Source organism: Geotrypetes seraphini, chromosome 6 (genome assembly GCF_902459505.1).
Source record: "Geotrypetes seraphini chromosome 6, aGeoSer1.1, whole genome shotgun sequence".
Classification (NCBI taxonomy): domain Eukaryota; kingdom Metazoa; phylum Chordata; class Amphibia; order Gymnophiona; family Dermophiidae; genus Geotrypetes; species Geotrypetes seraphini.
Genome location: NC_047089.1, coordinates 89,351,534 through 89,364,482, shown reverse-complemented (window position 1 = coordinate 89,364,482; position 12,949 = coordinate 89,351,534). Strand labels below are relative to the sequence as shown.

General features: G+C 45.7%; 1 protein-coding gene across 3 annotated transcripts in view; it reads left to right on the top strand.

The window, feature by feature from the left end:
* UCHL3 (ubiquitin C-terminal hydrolase L3) overlaps window positions 1-8,995 on the top strand; it is a 125,082-nt gene extending 116,087 nt beyond the window's left edge. For all 3 annotated transcript variants that reach the window (XM_033950236.1, XM_033950238.1, XM_033950237.1), the window contains one exon: window positions 8,757-8,995. In XM_033950236.1, the coding sequence (XP_033806127.1) occupies window positions 8,757-8,840 (84 nt within the window). In that variant the 3' untranslated portion in view covers window positions 8,841-8,995. The remainder of the gene's footprint in view (window positions 1-8,756) is intronic.
* Window positions 8,996-12,949: the final 3,954 nt, after the last annotated feature.

Genomic DNA, 12,949 nt, shown 5'->3' with positions numbered 1-12,949 from the left:
TTAAAGTAGAATATTAAGTACTTGTTGACAGAAATATCTGTGCTTTCATCAACAGTTAAGGTATGATACGTTGCTAATTTAATGTCTGCCATACGATCATCTTGCACGATGCCATTGATAATTTCAAGAAATTCAAACACATAGTTTTTGCTTCTCCAGCTATCAGGTATACTAACATACTTCGCCATTTGTTCATTGATATCTTGGACAGAGAGCATTGACATATTCATCTTAATGGCCAGCACAACACTGTCGACAAGAACCTTAATTTTATCAGGACTGGAAAGCTTCTGTTCATTACTAATTTGCCTGTTTGTATTTTTTGGTTGAGCTTTCAAGCAACATGTTAATCAGTCCCCCTCTTAAATTCGGATTTTTACTTCTTAGTTTCCTGATACTGTCGGTATGAGATTTACTTGCTAGATGGCGTTTCAGAAAGTCCAGTTTCCAAACATCATCCCATATTTTTCCAGTAGAGAATTTTCTAGTTGCTTTGGCATCTTGACAATAATACACAACTCCATCGTCTTCGTCATAGGTAAATATTTCACATAGTCAAACACGCATTGTATTTCGAGATTCCAGTGTCTCAGTTTCAACAATTTCTTCAAGCCATTCAGACCTAAAAGCTGTTGCAGCTCTCTTGCATTTTACACTTTTCACCAATCGCGATTTAGACAATTTAAGAGTTATATCTGGTTGCAATTTAATAAACGAATACAGTTATAAAACTGCAGTACCACGCTGCACACTACGATTCCATGAAATAAACAATGTGGCGGAACTTCAGGAAGTCAAAGAATCTGAAGTGTTTCAAATCCTATGGGCCATAGGCTATGGCCCTATGGGGCACGTGACGTATCAAGTTCAACTGCCAAAGATAACAGAATTACGTGAATGACTTAAAATTTATATTATAGCGCTTCAATAAATGTGATAAATGGGAAATCGGGACAGCTGATCTTCTGCAACATTTCATTTTAGCAGTGAAAATCATTTTAGGCAAAATTTTTTTTTTTGCGCGCTATTTTAATTTGTGTGCGCGGGTTCGGCAAGTTGTATGCGTGCGCACAAGTGCACAGCTTAGAGGGAACAGTGGTGCCGGCGCATTCTGATACAGGGCATGGCCTGTTCTGGGGTGTGTGCGTGGATGGCGGCATTCTTGCAAACAAACAAAAAACAGCAAAAACACACCACAAGTGGCCGCTTCGAGGACTAGAGTGCCGTCGGGTTGCTGATTTGGTTCTCTGGCGGCCCTGGGCTTCCCAGTCCCGGCGGAGGTGTACTGTTCAACCAAGTTGATGGGGTGCGCGCTTGCCTGTGGCGCATCTCGGGGAAAGATGGCCCGGGCGTGCAGTGCACGGGGGTTGGTCCATGCTGCAGGTGGTGGCGGATGTGGGGGCTAGCACAGGTGACGCCAGGAGGACGTGTTGCCATGCAGGCCCAGGCCGCCTTCATGGTGGGTCCCGGAGTGCTAGGGGCAGGAGTTGAACACTTTATTGGTTGCCACTTAGTTTTTATGTGGCAAATGCATGCAACTCTGTGGAGTTCTGTTTCCTCCTATGGTATCAGCTCCCCCCTCCCCCCACATCATCCCTGAGGCCGGACCTGCAACGGAAGCAGCCATGGTTTGGAAGCAGGTATTGATGGACAGGGGGAGCAGGGAAGAGGTGCTGCTGGACAGTGGGGAGATAAAAGGAAGGGAGAAGGGCTAATGCTGGACAGGGGGGAGGTAAAAGGAAGGTAGAAGGGCTACTACTGGACAGGGGGAGCAAGGAAGGGGTGCTGCTGGACACGGGGGAGGTAAAAGGAAAGGAGAAGGGCTACTGCTGGACAGGGGGAGCAGGCAAGGGTTGGTGGTGGACAGCTGAGGAGAGAGAAACAAAGAAAGAAAGACAGACAGAAAGCGGCCAAGGAGAGAGAAAAAAAGACAGACACACACATCTATTCTAGCACTCGTTAATGTAACGGGCTTAAAGACTAGTACCGTATTTTCGCGGATATAACGCGCGCGTTATACGCGATTTTACCTACCGCGCATACCCCTCGCGCGTTATATGCCTGAGCGCGGTATAGAAAAGTTTTTAAACATAGTTCCCACCCCGCCCGACGCCCGATTCACCCCCCCAGCAGGACCGCTCGCACCCCCACCCCGAACGACCGCTCGCACGCGCTCCCACCCGCACCCGCATCCACGATCGGAGCAAGAGGGAGCCCAAGCCCTCTTGCCCGGCCGACTCCCCGACGTCCGATACATCCCCCCCCCCCCCGAAGGACCGCCGACTTCCCGACAATATCGGGCCAGGAGGGAGCCCAAACCCTCCTGGCCACGGCGACCCCCTACCCCCACCCCGCACTACATTACGGGCAGGAGGGATCCCAGGCCCTCCTGCCCTCGACGCAAACCCCCCTCCCTCCAACGACCGCCCCCCCCCAAGAACCTCCGACCGCCCCCCCAGCCGACCCGCGACCCCCCTGGCCGACCCCCACGACCCCCCCACCCCCCTTCCCCGTACCTTTGGAAGTTGGCCGGACAGACGGGAGCCAAACCCGCCTGTCCGGCAGGCAGCCAACGAAGGAATGAGGCCGGATTGGCCCATCCGTCCTAAAGCTCCGCCTACTGGTGGGGCCTAAGGCGCGTGGGCCAATCAGAATAGGCCCTGGAGCCTTAGGTCCCACCTGGGGGCGCGGCCTGAGACACATGGTCGGGTTTGGCCCATGTGCCTCAGGCCGCGCCCCCAGGTGGGACCTAAGGCTCCAGGGCCTATTCTGATTGGCCCACGCGCCTTAGGCCCCACCAGTAGGCGGAGCTTTAGGACGGATGGGCCAATCCGGCCTCATTCCTTCGTTGGCTGCCTGCCGGACAGGCGGGTTTGGCTCCCGTCTGTCCGGCCAACTTCCAAAGGTACGGGGAAGGGGGGTGGGGGGGTCGTGGGGGTCGGCCAGGGGGGTCGCGGGTCGGCTGGGGGACGGGCGGAGGTTCTTGGGGGGGGGCGGTCGTTGGGGGGGGAGGGGGGTTTGCGTCGAGGGCAGGAGGGCCTGGGATCCCTCCTGCCCGTAATGTAGTGCGGGGTGGGGTTAGGGGGTCGCCGTGGCCAGGAGGGTTTGGGCTCCCTCCTGGCCCGATATTGTTGGGGAGTCGGCGGTCCTTCGGGGTGAGGGTGCGAGTGGTCCTGCCGGGGGGGGGGGGATGTATCGGACGTCGGGGGGGGGGGCATCAGGCTTTCAGGATGGGGACAGACCTTCAAGGGGGGACAGGACTTCAAGGGGGGACAGTGCACGGAAGTCAGGGGGGGTGAACGGAGAGTCGGGACAGCGCACGGAAAGTCAGGGCGGGCGAAAGGAGCGTCGGGCATCATGCGCGTTATATGCCTGAGCGCGGTATAGAAAAGTTTTGGTACATATCATCGTGATTTCTGCGCGCTATACCCCTGTGCGCGTTTTACACAGGTGCGCGTTATATCCGCGAAAATACGGTAATAGAAATAACATGATTAGTGTAAAAACTTTGCACATTGAAACAGTACAGTAGAATATGACAAATATGATTTGTTTGTGGTATACAAATAGTACATAATAATACACAGATTCAACAAACATGTAACCCCTAAAACAACTAATAGTTAATTTTCCAAACGATCCTCAGCAGGCTCTAGCGTCATGCACTGTGCAGTTTTTTAGCAGGAGCCATAATCGTCACTGGATCAAAATATTTAATTTTTATTTTAATGTTTTAAAATATTTTTTCACTTATCTTTATTTATAATTTGTCTGCGAATCGCGAGAATTCTCGGGAACCAGTCAGGAAGCCACTCAGCACCGAGCAGGCGCGCCAAAGTGTGCTCCTGCTCAGTGCCACTCAGCGGCTGAAGAAACTTGATATCACGGCAGCCACCACCGACCGAGTTAGCAGCGGGATAGGAGCGCGGAAAGCTCACTCCTGGCCGTTTCACCACCAGAGTACCAGGGATTCCAGCGGCAGAAGAGATAGGACAGACGGATGGACAGGGCAGGGAGGGGTGACAGGGTGGAACGCCTGAGAGGGAAAGGGGTTTTGAGCAGTGCCTGGCAGTAAGGGGGCTGGATGCAGTCAGAGCCTGACAGGAGAGGGGCCACTGTACAGGCGCATAAGTATTTTTTCCTTAAAAACTGTTTTTAAAAAAGGGGTGTATCTTATATGCTGGTGCATCCTATACTCCGGCAAATACATGCTTACATGCTCTGGAAAGCATGACTTTTACTTCTATAGTACTGAGTCATACCATCCATCTGTTTATATTATTGATCACATTAAATTTACTGACGGTAAACATTTTTCTATATTTTAGATTTACATTTCCTACTGTAAAAGGTTGCATATGCAAAATATTTTTCCATAGAATTTTATCTTTTCAAGCTGGATCATGGGATAAACCCTTTTCTGTCCTGATAACAAGTTCCAAATCCTATCTTTCCTTTAGAAAAATTCTAAAGATCTACTTGACAAATTCTTCTGAATGTGATTATAATATACTGTGCTTGTACGGTCTCTTGATTGTTAACTGCGTTGAACTGAGAGGTTACTGCAGTAAATAAGTGATTTGTTATGTTATAACTGTAATAGCATTGGGTGATAACGTCATTCTTTAATGAACAGTAAATTGGGAGTAAAGTGCATTTCATGTTTCTCTAATGATTAACCACCAGGTTATTGTGAGAAAGTAGGCAGTATTTTTGTTAATTTGACATTCCTTCATGCAGCTGGAAGTGTAGCTACTGATTATTCAAGAAGATGTTCGAGTATTTTTTGCTTGGGAGTTGATCTTCCCATGTCACTGAGAGTCTTTAAGATTCCCATGTGCCAGAAGAGCCTTTTCTGATTAATTTCTCTGACACCTCTGTACCGCAGCTACCTGTGTTGCTGATAGGCCAGACTGGTATTTTTCCCTAATGTAGACTCTGAGGCGTGCTCCATGGAGCATGACAGGCTTTGCCACTTAAGTCAGTAAGAGAATGACACGGTGGCGGTTTACCCGCGGCTACCGCGTTTAGCCGCAGGTAACCCGCCAAAACGGGGAATGAAAAATAGCAGCCTCTGCGGGGACGGGGACAAGGCCATTCATCGCCCTGTGGAGAGGTGAATGGTCTTGTCACCGCAGTGAGACATCAAGGATCGCGCGGTCCCCGCAGCTCCCACCCGCCCACTCGCACGCCGGCTCGATAGTTTAACCAGCTTCCTCTCTCCACCTCACCTTAGTTTGCCGGCTTTCTTTTTCGGCGACCGGCACGCTTTCAAAGAGCCGCGCATGCACGGCTGCTCAGTATTCAATCTTCTGATCTGACCCAACCAGAAACAGGAAGTTGCAGCAGAGCAGAAGATTGAAGTTTGAGCAGCCGCGCATGCGCGGCTCTTTGAAAGCGTGCCGGTCGCCGAAAAAGAAAGCCGGCAAACTAAGGTGAGGTGGAGGTGGTTAAACGATCGAGCCGGCTTGCGGGTGGGGGCTGCGGGACCGCGTGTTCCCGGCTCACACAAGGAAGGAGGGAGTGAAAGGGAAAAAGTTTCTCTTCCTTAGAAATAGATTCTGAAGTGACCTCATCAAAGAAGACCAGCACCAAATGTACAAGAAATCCCTTAAACAATGTCAAAAGAGCCCAAAAGAGAAAACTGCTACTGCCCGTGAGACTCCATTATTGAAGGAATCAACTTGAAATCACAGTTCAAGAGACAGGAAAAGGTTAAATGCCTTATGGAATCCTCATCCACAACACAAACCAAATTGTGAATGAAATCAGAGCAGACCGTAAGAATTATAAAATTGATGTCATTATCCATCTGGGGAAAAAGGCGTACTAGAAATAATGCCTCAGCAATACAATTTTCAGAAGTTCTATTTGCTCATGGTAAGGGAGAAGAGAGACTGATAGTGATGGTGGGGGGACTGATAGAAGATATGAAAGAAGGGTGGTAGAAAGGAACAGATGGTAAAGGAGGGAGGGAAGGGTGGTGGTGGAAAGGAATAGAACAGACATTGAAAGAGGGTAGAGAGGAACAGACCCTGAAGGGAAATGTGGAAGGCAGAATGGGGAGAAGACGCTGGAAGGGAAGAAGACAGATGCCAGACTATGGGGGTGCGGAGGGAAGAAGATGGGTGCTAGACCAATTGTGGGAGGGGGTGAAGGGAGAGGCACAGTAACAGCAAATGGAAGACGCAGAGAGAAGACACACAGTAGATGGAAGGAATTGAATGAGAAGATGTGGAAAGCAGAAACCAGACAACAAAGGTAGGAAAAAAAAAATTCTATTTATTTATTTATTTTTTGCTTTAGGATAAAGTAGTATATTAGTTGTGTTGATAAAAATTTATAAACAAAGCCCTGCCAGCTGAACATCTCTTTCTCTAGTTCAGCAGCCAGAACTTTGATTTATAAGAAAGGAATAAGCTAAATATTGCAGTACTAAGGCTTATATGGATGCTGTGGGGGCGGTGAATGGGATGGCAATGGCGGTGACGGGGCGGTGAAAGGGATGACGGTGACGGGGCGGTGAAGGGAACGGCGGTGACGGGGCGGTGCAGAGGATGGTGGGCCGGGGACGGTGCAGTGACGGGGACAGATTTTTTCCCCGTGTCATTCTCTAGTCAGTAACTCATTTGTATACTCACTTTTTGTACCTAGGGTGATAATGCTCACATCTGAACCTGGTTCAGCTAGGGCAGGGGTGTCAAACTCAATAACATAAGGGACCGAAATCTAAAACATAGGTTAAGTTGCTGGAAAAATTTTTTGTTAAGATACTTAGGGGTACTTTTATTAAGGTACGCTAACCGATTTGGCGCACGCTAAATGTGCACCTTAATAAAAGGACCCCTTATTCTTAGTAGAAGTATAGGTTTACAACCTCTCCAACCCCACGCCAGCTCTGTGATGTAAACAAAATAAATTAAAAAGACACTTCCTCTTTCTTTTAGGTCCTAGTTCACGCTTGCTGTCTAACATCAGCTCTGGCAGGATACACATTTCAAATCTGACATATTATAATCGCAAAACAGAAAATAAAATTGTTTTCTACCTTTTGTAGTCTGGTCATTTTTCAAATCTTGTTGGTCCCAGGCTTCAGTTGTCTTCTGATAACTCACTTGCCAGGATCTGCTACCCATTTGTTGTTTTCTTCTTTCTCTGTGCTAACCATCCATCTTCCATCTCTGTTCTCCCTCTCTTCTACATCCGGACCCCCTGCCCGCCCACCCCCTCCCCCACCCACCCATGCATCTTCTTTCTGCCATCTTCCGGCTTCCCAGTCTCACCTTCAAAGCAGCCTGCAGAGGATCGCCGGTGCTGTAGCGATCCTAAACAGGCTGCCATCGACTTCCACAGCACATTCCCTCTGCCGCAGTCCTGCCCCTCCTCTGATGTACGGGATCACAACAGAGGGAATGTGCTGCAGAGGTCGACGGCAGCCTATTAGGTTCGCTACAGCCGCCTGGCGATCCTTTGCAGGCTGCTTTGAAAGTGAGACCAGAAAGCCGGGAGGGAGGGAAGAAACAGAAGGCCAAATCCCACGGGCCTGAGTTTGACACCTCTAAACTAGGGTTATGTCAGCCTAAACCTTTCCATTTTTATATCATTAGTCATGGTGGTAATCCTTATTGCTCAGAGGCACAGCCTTTGAATCCCTTTAGCTTCTGGTATGGTTACTGCCAGTAGGCATCATTCTTGATCTGTTATTCTGAGGGACTTCCTCCAATTTTGTCAGCACGGCACTCCTAACTGAATCAAATTCAGGTTACCCACAGGAAATTATTCTAAAGTAAGGGTGAGAAACCACGGTGCTCAAGGGCCGCAACCCAGTTGTGTTTTCAGGATTTCCCCTATGCATGAGATCAACTTGCATGTTTGCCTCCATTGTATGCAAATGAATATGCATGAGATTGATCTCATGCATATTCATGGAGGAAATCCTGAAAACCCAACTGTGGGTTGCAGTCTTCGAGGACCGCAACTGCCCATCATCATTCTAACGGAACAGATGACAGAGCAAATGATCTATCATTCTGTCAGATGGTTTACATCAGTCTTAGTACCCTCTTTGTTTTTGTATGTTTCCAACTTGTTTGCTTTGGAAGCAAAGAAAGTTACATATTTCTCTGGTGGCTTATCAAAAGGCAATTTCTTCAGCAATTATAGCTGTTTTGTAGCAGCTGTCCTTCAAATTGAGTGTTCATACAGTGGAATCAACACATTCATTAGTGTGTTTTAAATTTAGCATGTGCTAAATCAGTTTAACGTGTGTTCTTGTTGCACGCTGAAAAGTTGTCATCAGAATGAATATCTGAAATTAACTGGAAAATTGGCAAAAAAAGATCAAATTGAAAATGTTTGCCTTCTGCACATCCCTAGCAAATGTTTCCTCCTGGCTTGTTCATTGTGGAAATTCTGAAAATTGAACTAGATTGCAGCCCTTTGGATTCTGAGGTTTCTAGGGTTCTGCTTCAGAAATAAGTGTGATCAGTCTCAGAGAGTGGAAGAGAGAGTAGCAGCAATCACACTCCCTGCCTTTGTTGAACTAAAAAGGTAACATTTATAGTGAAAGCAAAACCATTTTCCTACAATATAGGGATTCATTGTTGTCCTCCCTTGTAATCTTGTATGAAAGAACTGATTTGTTTTACAATGAGAACAGATGACACTGATATCAATTACTTTTTGTCTTGGCTTAATATGGAAATTGCTTTGCAATTTTTTAACAGCTTGTACCTTTGATTCATTTTTCTTTTTAGGATGCAATAGAAGTATGTAAGAAGTTTATGCAGCGCGACCCAAATGAATTGAGATTTACCGTGATTGCTCTCTCCAAAGCTTAAAGAACCTGAACTGATAAGTTGACTCTCCATTTGTAAATCAAACCAAAACCTCTTACCCTGCCATACATTTAACACAGCATTTTTTTAATATATATATTTTCCTTTGGTGTTTTGAAAAATACTGTATGTTGATTAAACTTTGACTTCATCCTTGAGTTTACTGTGACTTGATTATTTGATCAGTATTGTGCAGTCTTCTGCACTTGTGGAGAATCAGTGGTCAAAATAGTCTATGCAGCAAATCAGTCATGCTTTCTGCTTGATTTAGTATGTTCCTTGAAAAGTGTAAAGAATGTCAGCAGCATGATCACCTCCTGAATTTCAGTAGTTCTAAACCAGTGGTCTCAAACTCAAACCCTTTGCAGGGCTACAGTTTGGATTTGTCAGTATTTGGAGGGCCTCAGAAAAAAAATAGTTAATGTCTTATTAAAGAAATGACAATTTTGCATGAGGTAAAACTCTTTATGATTTTATAAATCTTTCTTTTTGGCTAAGTCTTAATAATAATATTGTCATTTATAGCTAAAGAAATATATGATCAAGAAACTGTTTTATTTTACTTTTGTGATTATGATAAACATACCGAGGGCCTCAAAATAGCACCTGGTGGGCCGCATGTGGCCCCCGGGCCGTGAGTTTGAGACCACTGTTCTAAACAGTGAGGTACCGTATTTCCCCATATATAGGCACAGGGGGTGCGGCTTGCAAAACTGGGGCTGCCTATACAATTTTAAAAAAGCATCCCCCCTTACTTCCCTCACTGAACGAACTGGAATCACTGCTCCTCTAATTGCGGCCAGCGGTACAGGGCAGGAGAGATCTTTTCTGCTTCCTGCGTGCCTTTGCCGCCAGTTCTCACACCGCTGCTAGACTGATTTTTTTTTTTTTTTTTAGAGTGAACAAATTGCTAATCTACCAGCAGCCAATGATTTAAAATAGCCTGTAACATAGAAACATGATGTCAGATAGAGGCCAAGTGCCCAATCCAGTCTGCCTATCCACAACATCACCTATTTCCTACTCTCCCTAAGAGATCACACGCTTTCTTGAATTCAGACACTATCTCTGCTACCTCTACCAGAGACCACCACCTCTTGACTTCATCCTATGCCCCCTCATTTGAGCTTCATTTCAAATGACTTGCCTCATGTGCATTTATGCCACGTAGGTACTTAAACATCGCTACATATCTTCCCCTCCTGCCTTTCCTTCAAAATATACATATTGAGATCTTTGACTATCACTGTATGCCTTATGATGACACAACCATTTTAGTAGCCTTCCTCTGAACAAACTTCATTCTGTTTATATTTTTTTGAAGGTGCAGTCTCCAGAATTGCATACAATATTCTAAATGAGGTCTCGCCAGAGTCTCTCACTACCTCCTTTTTCCTACTGGCCATACCTCTCCCTATGCAACCTGGCATCCCTCTAGCTTTCACTGTTGCCTTTTCAACCTGTTTGGCCACCTTAACATAGTAACATAGTACATGACGGCAGATAAAGATCCGATGGTCCATCCAGTCTGCCCAACCTGATTCAATTTAATTTTTTTTCTTCTTAGCTATTTCTGGGCAAGAATCCAAAGCTCTACCCGGTACTGTGCTTGGGTTCCTACTGCTGAAATCTCCGTTAAAACCTACTCCATCCCATCTACACCCTCCCAGCCATTGAAGCCCTCCCCAGCCCATCCTCCACTAAATGGCCATATACAGATCACCACATACTGCACCTCTTTCGTACACAAAAGTGCTTCACCCCCTAGACCAGGGGTGGGCAACTCCGGTCCTCGAGGGCCGGAATCCAGTCGGGTTTTCTGGATTCCCCCAATGAATATGCATGAGGGATCTATTTGCAGGCACTGCTTTCAATGCATATTCATTGGGGAAATCCAGAAAACACGTCTGGATTCCAGCCCTCGAGGACCGGAGTTGCCCACCCCTGCCCTAGACTGTACCATTACCTCAGGTTTTTGCAGCACAAATGCATGACCTTGCATTTCCTAACATTGAATTTTAGCTGCCAAATTTCAGACCATTCTTCTAGCTTTGCTAGGTTCTTCCTCATATTCACACCATCAGGGGGGTCTACTGTATTGCAGATTTTGGTATCATCCACAAAGAAAAAAATCTTAACAGACAGCCCTTCAGCAATATTGCTTGCAAAGATGTTAAAAAGAATAGGCCCAAGAACTAAACCTTGAGGCAAATCATTGGTAACAACCCTTTCCTCAGAGCGATCTCCATTGACCACTACCCTCTGTCACCTTCTACTCAAGCAGCTCCTGATCCAGTCTGTCACTTTGGGACCCATACTGAGGGCACTCAATTTATTTATTAGACGTGTGTGTTGAAGGCTTTGCTAAAATCTAAATACACCACATCTGGTCATCCAATCAAAAAAGTTGATCAAATTTGTCTGACAAGACCTGCCTCTAGTGAATCCATGTTGCCTTGGGTCCTGTAATCCACTGGATTCCATAAATGTACAAAATATAATACAGGTGTTACTATTAACCAGCAGCAGTAATCTAATAATGGAAGAGAACATCCAAATTTGTGTAATATTTTCTTCAGGTGGTAGTAAGCCAAGTAAGGCATCTAGTATTAGAAAGAATTGGGATTTTAAATTGCACCCTACATTTCAGCAAACAGATTTGAGAATGTAACTTTCTACAGAAAACTACAGGAGCTTTTGAGTCCTGCAAATTTTTATTTGAGCAAAAAAAAAAATTGAAACTGATGTTTGGAGCCATTACAAATGTGGTACATGCAATATACATTTCAAATAAAAGTTTGTGAATCCAAAAGACAGCAGAACAAATAGGACTGAGTATGTGATATACATGATCTTTTGTCCTTGTTCTCAAATTTATATTGGACTTCTAGATGTCTCAGTGTGAGAATGTAAACATAAATCTCAAGAGAAAATTTTGAATAAGCCATAGATAATATACATTGTGTAGAAAACAACCATCAGTGTGATGTAGAACCAGTATATGCAAGAGGAGGAGATAGAGTGAAGCACTTGCAACAGCGTAAATATGTTGGATTTATAGACTTGATTTAAATAACACCATGGAATGGAGTGTTTTTCTTTAAAATCAATCGCTAATTCTTTAGATGTATCTGCATGTGCAGATAAGTGATTCTAACAGTGAGGTTTGTGTGCGATGCCATCCTATTTAAAAGTGGTCACCATTTTCTGATGTCAGCCTGACCATGTTAGAAATGGCTCAGTTTGGATTGTTGGTTTTAAAAAAACCCACTTTGCACATTAAGCATTCACATTAAAAGTCACGATGATTAAAAATAAAAGTTTTTTTAAGGACCAAGGATTGATGAATGAACTCTTAAAAATCCAATTTCCAATAGGGATGGTATGCAGAACCAAGGGTCTTGCATCCACTCCCGCAAGTCCGTTGCAGGAGATACTGATTATTAAGAACATAAGAATTGCCTCTCCTGGGTCAGACCAGTGGTCTATCGTGCCCAGCAGTCCGCTCATGCGGCGGCCCTTAGGTCAAAGACCAGTGTTCTAAATGAGTCCAGCCTCACCTGCATACGTTCCAGTTTAGCAGGAACTTGTCCAACTTTGTCTTGAATCCCTGGAGGGTGTTTTCCCCTATAACAGACTCCGGAAGAGCGTTCCGGTTTTCTACCACTCTCTAGGTGAAGAACTTCCTTATGTTTGTACGGAATCTATCCCCTTTCAACTTCAGAGAGTGCCCTCTCATTCTCCCTACCTTGGAGAGGGTGAACAACCTGTCTTTATCTACTAAGTCTATTCCCTTCACTATCTTGAATGTTTCTATCATGTCCTCTCTGTCTCCTCTTTTCAAGGGAGATGAGGCCCAGTTTCTCTAATATCTCGCTGTACGGCAACTCCTCCAGCCCTTTAACCATTTTAGTCGCTCTTCTCTGGATCCTAGTAGTACTGTGTCCTTCTTCATGTACGGCGACCAGTGCTGGACATAGTACTCCAGGTGAGGGCGCACCATGGCTCGGTACAATGGCATGATAACCTTCTCTGATCTGTTGGTGATCCCCTTTTTTATCATTCCTAGCATTCTGTTTGCCCTTTTTGCCGCCGCCACACATTGCGTGAAC